The sequence below is a fragment of the Trichosurus vulpecula genome, chromosome 4 (genome assembly GCF_011100635.1).
Source record: "Trichosurus vulpecula isolate mTriVul1 chromosome 4, mTriVul1.pri, whole genome shotgun sequence".
In the NCBI taxonomy this organism is placed as follows: domain Eukaryota; kingdom Metazoa; phylum Chordata; class Mammalia; order Diprotodontia; family Phalangeridae; genus Trichosurus; species Trichosurus vulpecula.
The window spans coordinates 112,402,052-112,424,580 of NC_050576.1; the positions used below are offsets into that span (position 1 = coordinate 112,402,052).

General features: G+C 41.9%; 1 protein-coding gene across 1 annotated transcript in view; it reads left to right on the forward strand.

The window, feature by feature from the left end:
- UTP25 (UTP25 small subunit processor component) overlaps positions 1-22,529 on the forward strand; it is a 48,020-nt gene that overhangs the window by 22,961 nt on the left and 2,530 nt on the right. The window contains exon 11 of the mRNA XM_036757892.1: positions 4,913-5,158. Within this exon, the coding sequence (XP_036613787.1) occupies positions 4,913-5,158 (246 nt within the window). The remainder of the gene's footprint in view (positions 1-4,912; positions 5,159-22,529) is intronic.

Sequence of the window (22,529 nt, forward strand, 5' to 3'; positions counted from 1 at the left end):
GGTGGGGCTGAGGACTTGAGCTAAGGTCGTAAGTGTATGAATAGAGAAAAGGTGTCAGGTGTGAAAGATGTGGAGGCAGAGCCAGCAAGACTTGGCAGCTGATGAGGTGTGAGGGGAAGAGCCAAGGACAGTGCTGAAGGTGTGAGCCTGAGGAACTGGTGCTTTTGACAGAAATACCCCCTCCTCATCTTTGCTTCTTGAGAGCCTTCTCTTTCAAGGCCCAGCTCTGGTACCACCTTCTCTGGGAAGCCTCTGATCCACATTTAGCTAAAAGTGACCTCTCCTTCATCAGTTTTTTAGAGCCCTTTGAATATATTAATTTTCCCTTATTGAATTCTACCTTTTATGCCATTTTTTTGTGTTCTGTATTTCATACTTTCCTTCTCCTTAATCTTGTATGTCCCTTGAGGGCAGAGCCTATCATGTTTCATCCTTGCCACTTTACATTTAGTTTTAAAATAAACATGAGTTCAATTGTAAAAGATTGCTCTCCAGTACTCTCTAAATCATAGCTGTTGCACTGAAGAGTTGGCGATGGAGAAAGCGGCCAGCTGGCTGCTCAGGCCATGCTGGTAGAGGAGCCTTGGGTTCAAAGGCAGGTCTTCCATTGCCCAGCTCCAAGGTCTTTATTTTAATCTCCAGTGAAAGATTTTGAGACTCTGAGGAAGCGATTCACTCCCTAAACAGACTCACAAGACAGCAACCAGCAGGCCAGTTCATTAATTTTCAGTGAGAAATAGAACTGCTGACTGGCTCAGATACTCATTGGTTGGTCAGTGCATTCTCTTCCCTGTTGGAAAGTCTAATTGGAAAGGCAAATTAATAATAGAAGGTTGCTTAGTGAATATAAATCTCGAAGAAAAAGAGTTAAATGGTCTTCAGGGATTATTGTTTGCAGGCTGTAATAACCTAATCTATGCCATAGGGGTAGACCCGTGATGAAAGTTGGATGTTCGAGTTAGCCACTCAAGGCACCCTGTCCCCCTGTGCAGTGCTGAAGGAACATTGACAAATTCTCTGCTGTTGAACTGGCCATTTTTAATATTCCTTGTTAGTCACTAAAGCCTTGGGTACCAGAGAAGCCAGCATTTCCAGGATAATGGGCTTGTAGATATAGAGCTGGAAGTCACCTTAGATGCTGTCGGTTCTAATTTTCTCATTTTATAACGTTACTGTATAAATTGTTTTCCTGGTAGGGCTCGCTGCAATGTGCAGCAGTTTGTACAATTCTCAGGTTTCTCTTAAACCATCTAATGGGTTATTTCTGCAGAGGGATAATCGCATCCTGTTTATGTTGGTTTTTATTAGTTTTAATTTCAGAAGGTGATATTCTCTGACATCACCATATATGATTTTAGCCAGCTTTCGCTATGGGGCTGGTAACCCCCTTGGTACTGACTGTAAATATTGTCATGATGAGTAATGATGAATAAATATTGTCATATTTATCAGATCTAGCTTTTCTCTAGGTACCCTAAAATGGACTTGATGAAGTCCCAGAATTACCCTCTGTGAGAATGGACAGTTACTTCTTCCTCCATCCTCAGTTCAAACGTGCCTCTAAGATTTCCCAGTTCACTCCATACCATTCTGATCACTCATTTTGTGTGAAATGTTAAGTTTCTACGTGTGTAACTTCATAAGGTGTCTGAACTTGCAGTATCCTTAAATGTTGGACGTGGAGAGGGATCATCTGGTCCAGCTGACCTCATTTATTGAGAAAAAAGCCAAGACACAAATTGATAAAATGACTTGTCCAAGGTCATGCAAATAGTACGTAATAGAGCCAAGACTAAACCCTCATCACCTGACCAGCTGCATAATGGTCTGGTTTTGTGCCTTTAGATACTGACTCCATGGTATTGACTGAGTAGTGTAATTGAATGAGCATAAAATACTTGAGTTTAAATTTTGGCCGTGCTACTTATTACCTGTGTGATCTTGGGAAAATTACTTCTTCCTAGGAAGGAAGGAAGGAAACAGGCATTTATTAAGCACCTACTATGTGTCAGGCACTATTCTAAACACTTTACAGATATCTCATTTGAAATTCACAACAACCCCCCTGAGAGGTAGGTGCTCTTAATATCACCATTTTTACAGATGAGGAAACTGAGGTAGAGTGACATCCAGGGTCTTAGAGCTAGTAAGTGCCAGAGACCAGAGTTGAACTAAGGTCTTCTGACTCTAAGCCTAGCATTCTAATATACTGTGCCACCAAACTGCCTCCTGGCCCTCGTTTTCTTCATTTGTACAATGAGGGGTTTAGACTAGAACATGGATTGGTAAACTATGGTCTGAGGGTCAGATCTGGCTACCACCTGTTTTCATGTGGCCCAAGAGCTAAAAATGATTTTTACATTTTTAAATAAAAATTTTTTAAAATGTGTATATATATTTAAAATATAACAAAATATAATTTAATAACATAAATATATTTAGTAATATAATTGTATTTAAATAAATGTGTATTTTAAATTACAAAAATGATTCTTAGCTGGCAGGCCATACAAAAACAGGCAGTGGCTGGATCTGACCAACATACTGTAGTTTGCCAACCCCTGAACCCGGATGGTGCGGTCTCTAAAGCCCAGTTCAGTTCTGAAATCTTGACTTGACAACATTTGCAAAGCATGATTATACATGTAAATTCTGGGATGTGTTGGATCCTATAGCATTTTCTCTAATGAACTGTGTTATCACTTTTAAAAAATATATAAATTTTATTTTAATTTCCATTGGCAAGTCCAGGTATTCAAAATAAAAAGAAAAGTATAAGCAATATAAACTTACTTGATAAGTCCTCTACCCTCATCCTCTCTTTCTCTGTCTCTCTCAAAACCCAAACCAAGAGATTCTTCATAATTAAGTAAACCATTTTGTGTTGATCTGTTATTTGCTTATTATTGGTCTCATGCCCCAAGGTGTGTATATTGATTTAATTAGTCCCCAGATTGTCCTTGTTTTAGTGATTCGTTTTAACCTTTTTTGTGTATTTGTCCCAGGTTTATAGATGTTACTGTTACTTTTACTGCATAATTGCTACTCTGTCCATTGGGGTTTTGGTTTGATTTTTTTCATCCTGCATCACTTCATATATTTCCTCCAACATAACCTTGACTCTATATTTGTTATTTCTCATGGCACAGTAATATTCCATTACATTCATGTATCATAATTTGTTCAGCCATCTTCAATCAATTAACATCTAGTTTATTTCTAATTATTTGCTATTACAAATGATCCTGTTAGGAATATTTTTGTACAGTTTTTTTTCGTCCTGTCATGACCCCCTTGGGATGTAATCCTAGTGATGAGACTGCTGGGTCAGACAATGCACATTTTTATAACTTTTATAATTCCGTGTTGCTTTTTACAGTTCCACCAGGTATGTAATAGCATACGTGTTTTACCACAACTGCATTGCCAATTTGATGAATGTTCAGTGATTTCTCAGTTGTTTTAATTTGTATTTCTCTCATTATTAATTTTTCATGTAGTGGTTAATATTCGTGTTTTCTCTTTTTTAGAACAGCCTGTTCTTATTGTTTGATCACATAGCCATCAGTTATGCAGGATTTATTGAACACCTGCTCCATGTTAGACACACTGCATAGGTCTGGGGATGCATAGATAAGAGTGAAGCAGCCCCTGCCCTCTAGGACCTTATAGTCTAGTCAGGGAAAGGAGGGTATACACACTTAGGTGCAGCTAGGGAGAAGAAACTGGCAGGGGAAGAGGGCACGCATCAGGAAAGGCTGCTGTAGAAGCCCTCGAGCAGAGTTTTGAGGGAGACTAGGGATCATACGACGTAAGGGGGAGGAGGGTGTACAGCCCGTTAAAGCTGATGGGATGCCATTTATGAGGAATAGTAAGAAGGCCAGTTGTGATGGTCATGTTCACGAAGAGGATTATTATGGAATAAAGGTAGAAAGGGAGGTTGGAGCCAGGATCTGTATGGCTTTAAATGTCAAATAGATGAATTTGTATCTGATCTGGAGAACTAGGAAGACCTTAGAGTTTGAATAGGAAACACCAGTGTCTCCAGCGTCTCCTGGAGAATGGTTCTTAGTCTTGTGTCAGGTCCTCCTAGATCTTCAGTATTTGATTCACGTGGCATTGTGGGTAGAACTCTGGACTTCGACTTAGTAAGATCGTGACTCCAGTGCTGACTTTGACACTTAGTAGCCTGAGACAATAGGACTCACTTATTAAGTCCTAGGCTTGGGTGGAGGGTGGACTTCCTATACCTGGAGTTACCCCTTGTGGTGATGCAGCAGGTACTTCCCTTATGACATAACCTCTGTTTCCTAATATTTGTTTCTTTCATTATTCTAATGCATTGCTTTGTTATGGAAAAGCCTTTTTACATAATTCTCAAATCAAATATAAATATAACTTCTCTCTTTTGTGTCTTACCAATTTACTCTGTCATTGTTTAGAATTTATCCCCTCTCCATAGTTATGAAAGATACAACGACGTCCTCATTTTTCAAAAATGTTTTTTTACATCTTTGATCCCAGACCTGGGAAGGATATCGTAGACAGAAGGAACTGTAGACCAGTATTATTAATGATTATGGGTGTAAAAAATCAAATAAAATAACAACAAACTGCAGCAATAGAGCAAAAATGTACTGCCTACAGTCAAGCGGGACTTTACCAGCAAGATGATGATCAGTCTGTCTTGGGAAAAACAGCATTTGAGTCAAATGCAGAGGACTTTGGGGTCTTTCTCCTTATTTTTGGCTTTCTAGCAGCCCTTCGAAGTGAACAAGACCGGTTATTACTGTGCCGGTTATACACCTCGAAGAACATGTAATGCAGAGAAATAAAGTGGCCTTCTGAAGGTCACACAGGTAGTTAGTGCTTATGCCCATACTAGAAGCTTAATTTGACTCTTTTTCACCAGGTTTCATTTCTTTGTGGATAAGATCTTACCGCAGTATCAAGATGCAGTCATGTCTCACACTCTTATCTACGTCCCATCCTACTTTGACTTTGTGCGGCTCCGAAATTATTTCAAAAAGGAGGAGTTAAACTTCACCCACATCTGTGAATACACCGAGAGGTCTGGTGTCTCCAGGGCCAGACACTTCTTCCTCCAAGGAGAACGTCAATTTCTGCTTTTCACAGAACGTTTCCACTTCTATAAAAGGTAAGACAAGGCCAGGTTCGGTCATTCCCCCTTGTCCAGGTGGAGGTGCGCCAGCAAACTTTGGAGGAACATTTTGTGTTATTAGAAAGCTCCCAGCCCTTTCCCCTGCCTTCTCCCTTACTAGAATAGCCAACGAACTTCTCTGAGGGTAGATGGGGGTCTCACTCTCCATCGCACTCGTTTCTTTTTCTACAATGGACAGGAAATAAAAGGTTCACAGGTTAAGAGAAGTGGTCCAACCCCTTGTTTCTCAGGCGAGAAAAATTAGGCCATGAGAAGCCACTGGACCTCCTCAAGGTCACACAAGTTGTCAGGGCATCATAGGGTGGTGTTTTGGAAGAACAGTTGTGTGGAATAGCATGCAGTTTTGGACAGTGTATGACAAGATAGACTTGATGACAGAAAAGGAGCCAAGAAAGAGCCAGATTGATTGGTTTGTATGAGCATCATCCAGTAGAGGTGATCAGTGTGGCTGTCCTAGAGGATGTCAAGGCAGAAAGAGGGAGGTTAGAGAGGTTAGAGTAGCATATAACTAGGTGGATTCAGATCTGGTTGAATGACCATGCCAGTGGACCAGAAGAGTTAGTCAGCAAGCATTTACTGAGCCACTACTGCATGCCAGACCCCAGGCTAAGCACTGGGGACACAAAGAAAGGCTAAAACATGGTTCCTGCCCTTAAGGAACTCCCAGGGGAGTCATCTTGCAAAAAGCTGTGTACAGACAGGCTCAATGCAGGCTCAATGGGGGGTGGTCTCAGAGGGACAGCATTAAGAGTAAGGAGAATTGGGAAAAATCTTGCGGAACGTGGGACTTTGGCTGAGATGTGGAGGGCGGGGAAACCAGGACAAGGAGAGGAGGAGGAGGAGATATCCAGGCATGAGGAATAGCTATTGACAGTTTATGGAGTTGAAGGTAGAATATCATGTGTGAGGAACATGAAGGAGGCCCGTGTAACCTAGATCACAGAGTGTGAATATGAAGGGCTTTAAAAACCAAACAGAGAATTTAATATTTGATTCTGGAGGTTATGGGGCCTCATTGGAGTTTGATTGAAGTGGGGGGGGGATGACATGGTCAGACCTGTGCTTAGGGAACCTCAGTTTGTCAGCTGAGTGTAGGATGGATTAGAGTGGAGAGGGATTTAAAGCTGGAGACCAGCAATCACTGTTACAGTGGAACAGGTCTGAGGAGATGAGAGGCTGTACCACGGGGTGGCACTGTTGGGACAGAAGGGTATATCATGAAGGTAAGAGACAGTAGGACTTGTTGGCTGATTGGGTGTGGAGGCTGACAGTGAGCAGCTGAGGTGGCAGGCAGTTAGCCTGGAGGATGGTGGGAAAGCTGGAAAAGGGAGGGAAGTTTGGGGGCAAAGATCACAAGTCCCATTTTGAACCTGTTGACTTTAAGATAAAGTCCCAATAGGCATTTGCAAGTGTAAGACTGGAGGTCAGCGGAGAGGTTAGGGCTGGACAAATGGATCTCAGAATCATCTGTATAGAGAGGTTACTGAGAACTACTGAGATCAAGCATACTAGCTTAGAGGGAGAAGAGAAGGCAGCCCAGGACAGAGCGTTTGGAGGAGCCTATGGTTTTACCTGGATGAACATCCAGCAAAAGACACTGAGAAGGAGCCGTTAGACAGGTAGGAGGAGAACCAGAAGAGAAAAGTATAATGGAAAATTTGAAGAGGGTAATCGACAGTGTCAGAGCCCATAGAGGTGTGAAGAAGGATTAGGACTGAGAATAAGGCCAGTGGACTGGACAATTAAGAAATCGTTATAGTGGACTGATGAGGTTAGAAGCCATTAATGGGTTGCTGTTGATCTGAAGTGAGGTATCTAATTGAATACCCTAGGGATGTTTCATCAGTGGCTCTGTGCTATTTAACATTTTAACCCCTGATGTGGAAGAATGCACAGAGGACCTGCTTATTACATTTCCAAATGACAATCTGAGACTAGGAGGGTTAGAAAACACATTGGACAATAGAACGAGGATCCAGAGGGATCTCAACAGGATAAAATGATGGGCCAACTCTAAGATGGATAATTTAGTAGGAACAAACGTCAACTTCTACATGGTTCATATAATAAATTTCACAAGGACGTGTCAAATAATGAACTTCATAAGGAATGGCTAGCTAGCAGCTCTTCTGAAAAAGATCTGAGGGTTTTAGTAAAATGCAAGCAGCATATGCCATAGCAGCAAAAAAAGCTGTATTAAGAGAGAGAGAGATTTGCCAGAATTAGGGAGATAAATAGCCCTGCTTTATTTTCCTGTGGTTGACCAGGCTTGGAGTATGATGTTCAGTTCTAGGTGCCACATTTTAAGAAGGATATTTATAAGCTGCAAACTTTCCAAAAGAGGGTAGCTGGGATGGTGAGAAGATGAGAGCTTTGTGAAGATTGATTGAAGGACTCAAGGATATCTGCCCTGCAGAGAAGATTTAGGAGGGACTAGATAGCAGTCTTCAGGTATTCCAATTGTTAGAGCTATCTAGAAGTAGAAGGGGTTGCCTAGGGTTCCACCTCCCTGGGGGCTTTTCTGGGAGAGGCTAGAGGTTCACTCCTCACAGGTATCCTAAAAGGAATTCCTAGTAAAATACAGGTTGGACCAAATGGCCTCTGAGATAACTTGTAATTCTTGAAAATCAGTGAGGCTTCACACATTCTTAGTCTGCCAAGATGTAGGCCTTAAGTGGAGGCATGATTATATTCTCACTGAAATGTAGAGGAGGAAGTAGTATTACATGGAAAAACTCAGTGGTGAAAGTTCAAGGGTTAATGATGTAAACTCCTTGAGGGCAGGAACTCTCACTTTTGTATTTGTATCTCCAGTACCTACTGCAGGGCCCTGCATACAGTAGGTACTTAATAAATGCTTGTTGACTTAATTGTTGGTTGCTCAAGCCTAAGCCTTGAGCAAAGTCATGTGACTCTTAAAGTTAATAATAATAGCTAACATGTATATAGCATTTACCATGTGCCAGGGACTCTGCTGAGCGCTTTACAATTATTTCATTTGATTCTCACAACAACTCAAAAGAAACTGAGGCAGACAGTGGATAAGTTACTTCTCCAGGTTCCCATGGCTAGTGAGTGTCTGAGGCTGGATTTGAATTCAGGTCTTCCTGACTCCCAAGTTCAGGGCTCTATCCACTGCACCACCTTGCTGCCTGACCTTGACAGGTGTACTGGGAGATAGGAAGTTGTTAGCCAGGTACCAAGAATGCAGGTGTTAGAGATGTTCTGGGAAGTGGGGTTGAAACCTTCCAAGCCAAAGCAGAGTTACTAATCAGGAATGTGGATTGGATGAGATGAAGAATCCAGCGCACTTTGATTAATCCTGCCTGACTTCTCTGTAGCATTTGGCCTTGCTAATCTCCCTTTCCTCCTGGATGCTCTCTCTCCTGGGATTTAATGACATGCCTCAGTCCTTGTCTAACTATTCCTCAGTTTCCTTTGCTGGTTCATCATTGATATTATGGCTCCTAAACTCATCTGAACCCTTTTAAAATTTTTTCTCTGTAGTCACTCACTTGGTCACCTCATTAGGGCCCATAGATTTGTCATCTTCGTTACAGGTGACTCCCAGATCTGTACCTCCAGAGCTAGTGTCTCACCTAAGCATCAGTCTTGCCTTATTAACTCCTTTTTGAACTTTTAAAACTGGATGTCTAGTAGGCATCGCAGGCTCAATTCGACCAAGCCCCTCCCCCCCTTTTAAATTTTCTTATTTCTGTCGAAAAATGTGTGTGTGTGTGTGTGTGTGTGTGTGTGTGTGTGTGTGTGTGTCTGGTATTTTGTACGTGGTGGGTAGTTAATAAATTATTATCGATTGATTGAAAAGGGTATGGCCAAGTTAAATTCAGACATTAATGAAATCTAGACAACCTCGACCTCCAGGGGGCCCCTTTTGAAGCTTGAAGGAGATTGTTTTTAGGCCAAATAAAAGCATGCTTTATAAAATGAGTAATAATAGCAGTTCATATGATGTAGCACCTTGAGGCTTATAAAATTCCCCCCTCATGGTACAGAGCAAGGCGGCCAGGTGGGCCGGTGGCTAGAGTTCTGGGTGTAGAGGGAGGATGGGGCTCAGTTCAAATGTCGCCTTCCACCACATACAGGTCATTTTACTTCTGTCTGTCTCAGTTTTCTCATCTGTAAAATGGGGATAATAACAGCACCCACCTCCCAGGGTTGCTGCAGGGCTGTTCCGTGCTTTGTAAACCTGAAGACATTCTATAGATGCTAGGCGAAGGAAAAAAATGCTGATTCTGTCCTTTGTTTCACCTTTAGTGACCTGGTGAATGCCACAGCTGGGATTCGAATCCATGTCAGTAGGCCCGAGAACAGCCTGTTTAACCAAGGAGCTTGTCCAGACTGAAAGCAAATGTGAAAGGGTTTGAGATAAGAGGCCTAAAAATCAGATTATAGAATTTTGGCACTCAAGTCTATAATGGATTTCTTAGATATACATTAGAGATAGATATATCACTAACCTAGGGATGGGGAGCCTTCGGCCTCGGGGCCACTTGTAGTCTTCTAGGTCCTCAAGTGTGGCCTCTTGACTGCATCCATTCCAAACTTAGCCTTCATAAAAGGATTTGTTCTGTAAAACTTGGACTCAGTCAGAAGGCCACATGTGGCCTGGAGGCCCAAGATTCCCAACCCCTGATAACCGTGTAAGAAAACATAATGGAGACCCACTTTCATTCTCTCCTACGCTGTGCTGTAGTAGTCATGGTAGCTAGAGTGCTTCTGCTCTGTCACTAAAGGGCTGGGGTGGGGAGGGAGGATGGGGGAGGGTATGTCACTGATGTTCTTAATTCTATGGGAAAATTGCCACTGCCAGAAATGGAATGCCAGACTAAGTGGAGTATTGGTCTGACTTGTTGGAAGGGAAGCCTAAGCAGCCTTTCACCCTCCCCTCCCCCCCTATGTTTTTCATCCACGTGATAGAGCTGATCACGTTAGGGAAGGAGGGAGGGTATCAGGAAATTTTTACCTGCCCCTCTACTTTACTACCTTCATCAGAGATGATCTTAAGTTCCTGATGGTATATTTTGGATTGCACTTAATTTACCCAACCCCTTCCCTCCATCTTTCTTTTTTCCTGAGACACGCATAGATGCACTATTTTAGGAAAACAAAGGAATGATGTCTAATCGACTCTCTAGGGGTCCAGTGTTTACTTCTTGTCCTTCTTAGGGACCAAGTTAGCTGCTTTGGGCTGGGTAGCTGTAGGGTGTGGGGAGTTTTGTTTGTATTTTAACAACAAGATAGCAGTGACTTGGTTCTGTACTTCTTAGGGGCAGGAGGAGACATACTGGTTTCCAGTTGCTTGACTTTCCCCTATAACTTCTAATTCCTCCAAGGAGGAGGAAACGTGAAGACTGCCCAGTGAGGGTGTGTTCTGTGAAGGGAAGCAGCTCCAGAGCCACCTTCTGAGAGATCCACCGTGATTCCCTAGGCAGAAATGAGCTTTCCTTCCCTTGACCTGCCCTATCACTTTGTTCATACTTTTCTTGAGACACTTCCATTTTGCTTTGTATTACAGTTAATCAATTATGTATGTTTCTTATTCTCCTACAGTACTTATTTGTCTTTCTGACCTCTTTATACCTAGTACAGTGTTTCAGCTTAGGTGGTTCAATAGTTGTTGAATGAATGATTAATCGCAGACACTGGGTTATTCATAATTCCAGCTCTGTACTCTGCCATGCTGTGTTTTTTGGCAGCAGTGTGTTCTTCCTAATTATGTCTTGCATATGCTATTACAGTTGCATCCCCCGGGTGCAGGCTAATTGTGTCAATGGGGAGTAGAATCCCAGAAGTGTGCTAAGGGCCCAGGAAAAGCCAGCCTGAGATTAGAAGTCTGCCTCCTTCCGTCTGTGTAGCCAGTAATCTATTCATGGATAATTGAGAGTTGATTCCATTATCTGGGCTCCATTCCCAAGTAGTCAGACGAGGCTGTTTAGCATGAGAGTTGATGAAGGATCCCAGGATTGTTGCCACTTTTCCTCCCCTCCAGTAAGTATAGCTTTTCAGGCAAGTTTGGAAAATGTGATGTATGTCAGGAGTCTTTTAGAGCCCTTGTTTTCTCTGGGCTTGCCAAGTGAAACCAGATCACGTAAGTGAAGTGGATAGATTGGAAAATTTCCCACTGTCATTGTCTGGAGAAAGTGTTAGTGATGCTTAAGACCAGGAGCTACTCCCAAACTTGCCTGCAGCTCTCCTGATTCCTGGGGGCCTAAGGTGACTCTACTGCTTCATTGATTAACCTATAATTGGGAGGGGAAGACTGTCATTGTTAGGCCCTAAGCTGTAACGGTTAGAGAAAAGTTGCTTGTAATTAGCACTTAGTAATTATTTGAATAAAAGCACTTGCTGTGCTTGTGAAAGCTGTCCTCACTCTTAAGTAGGCTAAACACTTCCTTCCTTTGTATTGTTAATTTTCTTAGCCACTGCAAACCCTCTTCCTTCTGGAGCACTTAGTAAACTTGAGCTTGTCCCAGTTACCACCAACTCTCCTGGTGGACGCAGAGTTTAGATTACTGGGGCTTGTTTGTGAGCATCCTTTATCAGAACAAGTTTGAATTACCCAGCAAACTGAGTAAAAACAGTGTTACCTTCTATGGATTTTCTTGCCGGAGAGATAATAAGCCATATAATGATTTGAGAATATATTTGTGGTGGCCACCTTTGACCTGGTAATGCATTATAATTTGATTTCTGAGTAGTAGCAGTGGCCTTATAGGTATATGTTTTACTTACATTTGTATAACATACTTCATAAAAGTATTTGGATCCTCTCAACAATTCTACGACATAGGTAATTCCTGTATTATCATTCCCATTTATTATGTGTGGAATCTGAGGTTCTGATAGGTCAGATAATCTACAGATGGTCACACTGCTAATTAAGTGCTGGAAATCAAGCCCATTTCTCAGGACTTAAGGACTGGTTTTCTTTCCTCCTGTGTGCCAGTTTCTGTACCTGGTTATCACAGGGGAGGTGATAGAGGTCTTGCCATCAAGGAGCTATGGAGTCTAGTGATGTAGTCAGATAAAAAATGGCATGGAAGATAATTTGACAGGAAACACAAATATTTTAAATGGAACTGACTAGTTATTTAAATGAACTCTACCCTGAATACGGACCAGATAATTGAATCTCAGGGTGGGAAGGGCCATCTGAGGGTGTCTTGTCTAACTCAAACTTGATCAAAAGTAACCCCCTGCAACATACGCCAAATGCCCAGTCTTTGTTTGAAGACTTCCAGACTTTTAAATGGCTTTATGTAGGAATCTTTTAATCAGACCTAAATTGTCCTCTTTGCAATTGCTGTTTATTAATCCTGAATAATAAATTTAATCTTCCTTTTACCTGATAACCCTTCAGATACTTGAAGATAACTGTCAGTTCAATAAGTAGGTACCTACTATGTGCCAGGAACTGTGCTATGCACTAGGGATACAAAAAGAAGCCAAAGACAGTCCTTGCTCTCAAGGAGTTTACAGTTTAATAGGGGAGACAACAGACAAACAAATACATATGGCAAGCTATACGCAGAATAAATAATAGAAAGCACTGGAATTAAGAGGGGTTGGGGAACGCTTCCTGTAGAAAATGAGATTTTAGTTGGGACCTAAAGGAAGTCAGGGAGGTCATTAGTCAGTGCAGAGGAGGGGACATCATTCTAGGCCTAAGAGATAGCCAGAAAGTACCCTTGGAACCAAGAGATGGAATGATGTCTCCTTTGTGGAACATCCAGGAGGCCAGTGTCTCTGTATTGAAAAGTGTTTGTTGGAGAATAAGGTGTGAGAAGACTAGGAGGGTAGGAGGGGTTTAGGTTATGAAGGTGTTTAAACATATTTGTTTGACAGCTGTTCTACCCACTAATCGTCTGCATCCCAGAGACCTGGTTCATTCAGCCAATTTCTGTGTCACATTGCATCTGCCATTTTTATTTGGGAGAAAGAGTAAGGGTCATGCATTCCTCTTCGATATGATCATTGGGTTTATGTCCATCCTTAGCTGGCCCTGTTGCAGCTTTTCAGTGGCCTGCTTAAAATGAAGTGCCCCAAACTGAACACAGTATTTCATTTTTGCATGTGAGGTCTGGTCAGGGAAAAGTAATGCAGTATTCTCACATCCTAGTCATGGACACTTGTGCATTAATGCAACTTAAGATTGGACTTGCATTATTAGCTGCCGTATCACAGTTTATTCATATTAAGCGTGAAACCATACACCTTTGTCATAGGAGATACAACTCTCATTGAGTTCATGTGGTATGTTACTGCTACTGCAGAACCTATGACAACACAGAAGAAGTTTAGAGCTAGGTTTTATTATGTTTATGCATAGGTTCAGGAGGTATAAAAATCCTGAGCCAAAATTAGGGTTCTAATGAGGCTTTTTGTAGACAAAAATTACTTTGGAGAGACAGAGAAATAATTTTTCATATATAGCAATCCTGTGTGTTCTCTTAGGTCATAAAACTTGAACAAACTTAGTTAAACAGAATCATAATCTTGTACTTCCCCTAAAGAAACAAACCTTGTGAAACAGACTGAGGTTAATGTTAACAGGAAACAGGCTTTAGTTAACCAAATGTTCTAGGAGGAATGGTATAGTAAAATTGAATAAAGGAAAAATTTTAAAAATTCTCATCACATCCTCTTCAACGGATCTGTTCTCTAACCATGCCTCCTACATCTGACATGTTTGAGGTTCGTTTTGGATACTAAACATACAACTTCACATTTAGGATCCTATGACTTGTTGTTACTAAGCTTTACCTTATTAGATTAGGCCTAGGTTCTTTTTGAATCCTGACTATTACCTAACATCAATGCTCTCTCTTAGCTTCTGGATATCTGCAAGTTAATAAAATATTCCAGACACACCTTTCTCCAAGGGGGCAAGTACAAATCCCTTAGGCCTTCTACCAGAGGCTTCTTTTTCCATTAATAACTACTTTTTAGATCCAGCCAGTCAGCAAGGTCTGAACCCACCTCATGCTAACACAGATATTCATCTTTTCTCACAAAAATAGCCTGGGAAACTTCTTTTAAAAAAAAAATCATTGCTATCCTTTGTTTTATATCAGCTACATTTCCCAATGTATCCTTCTTCCTCTTCCATAGGTCATCCTTTATAATAAAGACTATAAAAAGGAAACTAAAAGTACAGCAGAACCAAAGTGAAGCATTCAGAATGTCTGACATTAAATGCAGTATTCTATACCCATAGTCCTTCCTCTCTGCAAATAAGGGGAGATGCTTTCTCATACCTCTTCTTTGGGACCACGTTTGGTCATTATAGTTTCTCAGTATTCACTTTTGGTTGTTTTGCTGTAGTTTTCCATTTACATTGTTGTGGACTTTGTGTACGTTTTCCCTGATTCTGCTGTCTTCACTTTGCATCATGTTAACACGAGTCTTCTCACATTTCTTTGTATTCATTACTTCTTACAGCTCAGTAATATTCCCTTAAATCAATATACCAGTTTGTTCAGCCTTTCTTCAATCAGTAGGTCAGTAGGATACTCACTTTGTTTCTAGTTACTACTGTTACAAAAAGTGCTGCTTTCAATATTTGTGGATATATGGAGCCTTTCCCATGAGGTTTCATCAAATGATTGGCTAAAATCTAGGTAAATTCTATCTTCATCATTCCCTTGTTTGCCTTTTCCAAAAAGTCTGGCACAAGATGAGCTCCTTACAAAGAAGGGCTGGTTCCTTGTGATCACCACTTCTTTTTGTATACGTTCACAAGCCATTCCCTTAATAATACATTCTAGAGTGTTGCAGGGAATTGAATTCAAGGTCACTGGCCTGCAGTTTTTGCAAATTCCATTCCTTTGTTTCTGAATATCTGAACCACACTGCTCTTCTCCAGGCCTGGGGACCTTTACCGTTACCCATAATCTTTCGAGGATCGTGCCAAGTGCTCTAGGACATAAGCTGTTTGGTCCTGGTGGCTTGAATTCGCCGAGGACAGCTGGAGCTCTTCTTTTATCTCACTGCTTCTGTTTAGTTTCAGCCCCCTGTCAGCCGTTCTTGCCCTGCCTTTGCTGTCCAGGTGTGTTCTCAGCAGAGGAAACAAGCAGATTAAGAGCTGAAGAGTTTAGAGCTCCCTCTGTTATGTGTTCCCATCCATGCTGAGCGGTTAGTTCCATTCCTTCTTGGATTCCTTTCCTTTCCTCAATAAAACAAGCAAACTTTTTTTTTTGTTTGTTTGTTTTCCTTGCTAACCTCAGCCCATTTTGAGTTTTAGCACCCCTGACACCATTCTTGGTCAGTTGTGCCCATGTTCATCTTACCTGCCCTTGCCTCCCTGGTCAGTGAATCCCCTGTACCTTCACTTCAGTCTCTTTAGACTAGCTGCTCCTTTACTGCTTCATTGAAACTGTTTTTTGTGACTTCAGAATCTTACTCTTGATCCTCATGTTTCACTCCGGCTGATTTTCCCTATGAAATTTTAGTCAATAGGATCCTGCCTGTGTTTTCTCTGAACTCTCTGAAACCTGTTCTTAACAAACTAAAGGCATGTCAGACTGCCTAATTTTCATTTTCTTCTCTGTCACAAGGTATAAAATGGAGTGGTAATAACCTTCCATCAAGATTCCCTTAATTTCTTTCCTTTTTAAAAAATTGCTGATTTTTATTGTTATCTTTTGTTTTAAACTCTATCCTTTGTTAACAAAGAACAAAAAAGAGGGGAGAAAAGCAGTTCTATCACCCAGTTCTTCTAGTACATGAAGTGTTCTGCTCCCATCATCTCCTGCCTCTGCAGACAAGGGCTGGGGGATGTGTCTTGTCTCTTATTTGGGGCCAAGTTTGGTCATTATAACTGCGCACCATTGCTTGGATTTTTTTCACTTCTTTCCATTCCTAATTCTGTATCTTTATCTTTTAACAGTTTACATATTCTGCTTTTCTAAAATCTTCATATTCGTCATATTCATTCCATTACAACTATAATTTGTTTAGCCATCCCTCAATGAATGGGCACCCATCTTTGTTTCTTGTTCTTTGCTAGCACAAAGAGTGCTGCTTCTATTTGTTATTTTATGAGTTTCATTTTGCTGTAGATGTAGACGGCTTCCCTAGAGAGAGGCAGTGTGTCAGCATGGTTAGAGAGTTGGTCTTGAAGTTGCTTGGTAAGTCCTGCCACTGATACACACTGACTTAGAGACCTTGGAAAAGTCATTTAACCAATCAGTGCCCTGGGTAGCTCTAGCCTTGAAGTTGCAGAAAAGGTGCCAGCTGCCTTGACACAGACACTTGCTTTAACTAGTTAAATCACAGCTCTAATCCCTGTCCTTATGCCTGTGGCTTCCCATCATTTTTATATTAGCAAACAGTTCCTTCTTGTTGGAGAGAATTAGATCCACAATAGCAATTCCCTTGTTTCCTCTGCCTTCTGAAGTATGAAATTATTAAAGCAAGTTAAGAATTTATTAGGTGTTCTGCCTTTGGCAGAAAGAGAACTTGGCATGTCTGGGTAATTCATATTCCCTAGTCAGGCCTCCCAGCCAGGCTTGAGATGGCTTCCTGAATTCATATTTCTTATTTCTTTCCTGATGGTCTCCATGATAAAAGTTACCATGTCTGCTTTGGCCTCCTTTGAGCTCCATTCCAAATATTCTACACTTTTCTTTCCCTTACTGCCCATGCTTTGGTCCCTGGCTCAGTGGATGGAGTTAGGAAGACCTGAGTTCAAATCCTTTCTCAGACACTAACTAGCTTTGTGACCTTGGGTGGGTCACTTAACTTTTGCTGGCCTCAGTTTCTTCCTTGGTAAAATGGGGATAATAATAGCACCTGTCTCTCAGGGGTGTTGTGAAGGTCAAATGAGATATTTGTAAAGTGATTAGCACAGTTCCTGGCACATAGTAAACACAATATACCTGCTTTTATTACTTATTTTCTTAATATACAACGCTACTTACTCAACTCTTCTCTCTGTTACCTATCTTATTTCTTTTGAATAATGCATACCCTCTCCAGAGCCATATTTTAGTCCTGGGTCCCATCTCATCATGTCTCAGTGAAACTAGTGAGATTAATCAACTTGGCTCCTTCCATTCTGCATGTTTCCTACGCATTGTGCATTTGTGTGTAGATTTATTTCATGGATCACAGGATCATGGTTTTAGATTTATGCAGAAAGATAAAAATTAGTACTGCCTCAGATTTCTAGATTTACGTAATTGAGTTAGCATCTGCCCAAATTCACTTTGCTTAGGAATGCAGTTTTCCCTCCAAGTTGGTTTAAAGGTGTAGTCGAAAAGAAAAGTGATGTCATTCCTGCTTTTAGCCCCTGGGATGGCTGCCCCAACCATCTTAACCTGGTGCCATCCCCCAAAAGACCCGACCTTGCTTGTCCTTGTGTGGTTAGGGGAGGTTTGATCTCCCTCAAGGGGACAGCAAACCTGGTGGTTACTGGTCCCCTAACAAAGATTACAAGAAGCAGACAAGTCCCAAAGCACAGTGGACGTTCCTTGTCAGGGAGGGGTAAGATCAGCCACATCTCAATGCCAGCTTACTTTTCCTAGTATAGTGTGTCTGCCTCAGCTCCCTCATCTGTAAAATGAACTGGAAAAGAAAATGCCAAACCATTCCAGTATCTCTGCCAAGAAAAGCGTAAAGGGGGTCATGGAGAGTAGGACATGACTGAGAAACAACTGAACAACAAGAGGTTCCAAAGCTACCGTGTTTCACCTCCTTTTCTGCATGTCAGTAAAGAGGGTGCCCCGCCTCCTCAGTCTCCTTGGGGTTGCTGGCCCTACTGAGGTGGCCAATCTGACCCACTCTGTTAACAATTATGTGCATCACTGTCAATAAACTGATTTTGCTTGCAGTGTGTACCTCAGTTTACCTTTATTGCAATTACCCACAGCAGTTGAAAGGGACCTTATAGGTCACCAGCTCTGAGGCAGACAGAGGTTAAGTGACTTGCCCAGGGTCGCACAGCTATTATGTGTCAGAGGTGGTATTTGAAGTCCTGACTCAGTTGTTTCTTGCTGCCCAGTATATTCCCTCTTGGATTTTGTCTTTAGTGAATTTCTGGGTGTCTCAACCATGAATCTTTCCTACCTATTCTTGGTATTTTATTGTTGAATAGATCCACTTAGGCTGCCTTTTTATCCCTCTCCCTTCTCACTTTAAAGCCTCTTTGAGGAACCTCACAAGATTCCAAACACCTTTGTTAAATGTGTTCTGTGCCTGGCTAAGAACCCATCCCTCCTCTCTTTTAAGCTGTGGTTCAGAATTTTAAAACCTATTCTCAGACACTGTCTTCTTAAACAACTGTTTACTTCCCAGACCCACCTTTCCTGGGCAGAATTACAGATCTAGGGACCTCAGAGGTCAGCCCTGAGAGGGTCCCACTCACACTGGTAGTAAGCTTCAGAGGCGGATTGAACCCGTGTCTCCAGATCCAATAATAACAACAGAAACTGACGCTTATGTGTCACCTACAGTGTGCCAGGCACTTGCCAAGGGCTTTACAATTACGATTTAATTCCATCCTCACAGCAACCCTAGGAAGTACGTGCTGTTAGGATTCGCATTTTACAGGTGCAGGAACACTGAGGCGGAGAGTGGTTAAGTGATTTGTCCAGGATTTCATTGCTAGTAAGTGTCTGAACCCAGATCCTGCCTCTAGAATCCAGTGTTCTTTCCTTTAAGCTAAGTGCCTCACATTCTCATGAAACTCTTGTCTTGCTCTCTTGATCCCTTTTTGCAATATCCTTTGTGCCCTTAGAAGTAGTCTTCAGATGTGACAAATCTCCAGAGAGGTTCTCAGCTGCATCCCCAATTAATAACCTGGGAAGACAACAGACCTCCCTATTAATGGAACAGTCACACCCAGTCCCAGATTGAGGAGTTGGCATGAATCCATTTATGTCAGTAATGGCCTGTAGAAATTAAGCCTAAAAGACATTATGCCAAGGTCAGGATAACATTTAGAAGTACAGCCACTTACTGTCACTGTTACTGTCCTGGGTGAGCACTCCTAGGGTCACTGAACGGGACTAGTGTTTGTCTTGAAGCTTCTCTCTTGGGGGAGTGGAAGGGGAGAGGCAGAGGAAAACTCACCTGCATAGTCTGACTCAGTGGGCTAGAACTGGAGGGTAATTGTGGCTTCCTCAAAATAACCCTAATAAGTCACATTTAGGAGGCCCTTTTAAGTGTTGTGAAGTTCTTTGCTCACTGTCACCCAGTGGGAGGCAGGTGGTGTGAGTATTCTTCTCTCAGAAATTAACTGATGTGTGGAGACTATTAAGTCATGGGAGACGTGGGGTCAAAGGCTGCTTTGAGCCCAAGTATCTCATGATTCCAAGTTGAACATTCTTCCTACCTTACCACTCTGCCTCAAGGGCTGATAAGATGTGACCTGAGGATAACTAGCCAATAACAGTGGAGCTCTGTTGTGCAGGGTTCATTCATTTTAGGTTTAGGATCTTGCCCAAGGGATAAATAAGTCTTAAGTGTCCCTAGAAACCCTAAGGCAAGAGAAAAAGGGGGGGGGGATGAAAAGTATCCAAAGAGGAAGGAGAGAGGCATTTGAAGGGGGGGTGGGGTGGTAGGGAGTCATCTGGAATGGTACTCTTCTAAGAGGTACCCAAAGATGAAGGACTATCTCTGTGGGGCAGGGAGATGAAAGGAGTCTTGGGGCTGAAGTAAATCTGGGAGGAATAGGGAAGAAAGGCCTCCTAATGAATTTGTGACCAAATACACACTGGCCATGGGGCAGGAAGGCAGGAGATTTCCCTCTCTGACATGCCCAGGAGTGGTGGGTGGTGGGTGGATGGGGTGTATGAAGAGAAGGGCAGAAGGGCTTTGGTGGAAAAGTCAGAACATGCCTGGAGTATGGACTTGTCTTTGGTGGGAGCTGGCACCGAACCTCAGCCCTAACCTGCTGGGTAGTCCGCTGGGTGGGGGTGGCGGGTAAGTCTCCCTGCTGTATATTGGCTTTGCACATGAGGGCGTGGTGACCCAAGAAAAGCACTTGAATTGCTCAGGCTGTTAAAACTAATTGCTTTCCTGTCATTTCTAATGGGTCCTCCGAAGGGTTTTGTACCTAGGTGGACTTGGGATGTCTGCCATGAAGAAAGCAGAGTAGCATTGTCATGACTAATGGGGGCTTTGAAACTTTGAATAGCTTTTTATTTTTTTATTTCTGAAAGAGAGAGAGAGGGAGGGAGCCAGTGTCTTACCCTCATCTCCGCCTCATTCTGATGAGGCTGATAACTCCTTCAGCTACATTTTGTTGTTTCTCTAATGGCAGATTTTGAACTCTGATCTCCCCTTCTCGGCCCTAGCCTTGTGCAGTTCAGTGAACAAAAACTCGTTTTATGAATAGCTTTCTATTTTTTTCCTTAGCCTTCCATTTCTTAAATTCTGTCAAAGCAACAACATACCATATCGATTTACCTTTATTATACTGAATCATAGGTCATAGGATTGTGGAGTTACAGTTGGAAAAGACCTTAGAGGCTGTCCAACCCCGTCATTTCCTGGATGAAAAATTCAAAAAGCATTTATTACATGTCCAACATGGACCATCACTGAGTTACAGTGACAAAAAAGAAAACAGCCCCTCCCCTCTGGGAGTCTTGGACTAGGAAGATATTACATGTGTATGCAGATAAAAAAACACACAGTGTTTGCAGAATGCTTACTTCTAAGAGGAAGATAACTTGGCATCACAGAAGGCCTCCCGTAGGCAATGACACAGAGCCTCAAGTGACAAACATTTTTACTTTGAATAAAAAAATTTATTCTACTCTGTTTTCTTAATGGATCTGAAAAAAAAATGACTGTCAGTAGACATAGCTTGGTCCTTCCTTCAAGGATGTTCTTAAATTCTGATCCTCATTAAAGGAAGCTAGATCAAATCCAACCTCAGACACTTGACTTATTAGCTGTGTGACCTTGGACAAGTCACTTAACCCCAATTGCCTTGCCTTCCCCCCTCCAAAAAAAAAAACAAAAAAACAAAGGAAGCTAGAGGTGCAAGATAGAGATGAAGAAGGAGTACATTCTGGATATAGGAAAATCTTGGAGTAGAGGCTTGAAGGTCAGAGGTGGCATATTATGTGTAGAGGACAACTGGCAGGCCACTTTGACTGGAAGGGAAGGAGGGTGCTTCGGGGTGGAAGAGGGGAATAATATGTAATAAGCCTGGAAAGGTAGGTGAGACCAATATGGTAGAGGGTTTCCGGCTGGGCATTTTGTGTCTTATCCCAGGCATTAGCTTTCAACTCCTATTTTAAAAGCCACCCCCGTACCATATTTTCCTAACTGAATCAGCCCCAAACTCTCAAGATTTAGTGCAGCCTCATGTCCCCAGCCTATTCCACTGTGCACCTTGGCTCTTTTAATTCAGCTTCCACCACACTTCTATAGCTTTAATTTTTTCAACCAACATTCTTTTGGCCTCTCGACTAACAGAGACTTTATTCTCCCCAAGGGTACTCTGTTCATTAAAGGCTGCTTTCTCCTTTTTGTTTCTGGAAGGATTTTTTTTGTTGTTGCATTTTTATTATGAATTTGCCGAACATCTAAAACATGAAAATTTCCCTATTCAACAGAGAACAGAAAAAGAGGACTGCGTAGGAAGCTTGAATCTCTACTGTGTACCATTTTTTAGAGCATAGTTCAAATTTATGTGGTAGTTTTTTAAATAATAAATTTATATTACATCTTTTATTTTCATGCTGCCTGAATTTCTCCCAGTATACCTTCCCCTTCCCAGATAGCAATCCCATGTAAGAAAGTATATTTTTTTTTTGAAAAAGAGAGGAAAAAACCCCATCAATACATTGAAAAATTCTGATAATATATGTAATGTTGCCCATCTGAGGGCCTCCCACTTCCGCAAAGGATTGGGGGAGGCCTCTTCTTGGGGGCCGTGCTTGCAGCTTTCATCTTCGATTGTTTTGTGGCTGATGTGGTAGCTCTGACACTGCCTGTGTCCCCTTCCAAACCTCCTTCTGAGGCCATTCCTTTCCTATTTCCCATCTGGGGTTTGTGTACTTCTTGATCAGTCTGTAGCTTTCAGAGCTGTCCTGCTTGTCTGGCTTTTTTTATAGCTTTTTTTTTTTTGTATTCTTTTTTCTCCACTTAAAAAAAAGATGCCTTATTGACTTTCCTTCTCTCAGAAGAATAAGTATTCCTACTAATCCCTCTCCCTGACACCTTCCCTTCTGCCTCACCTGGGACCTTGTTCCATCAGTCATACTCCTTCATTTCCCTCTCTGCTGGCTCCTTAACAAACATGCTCAGCTATTGTAACCCCTCATTTTAGAGATGAGAAAGCCAAGTCCGTTCTGCCTCTCTCCCTACA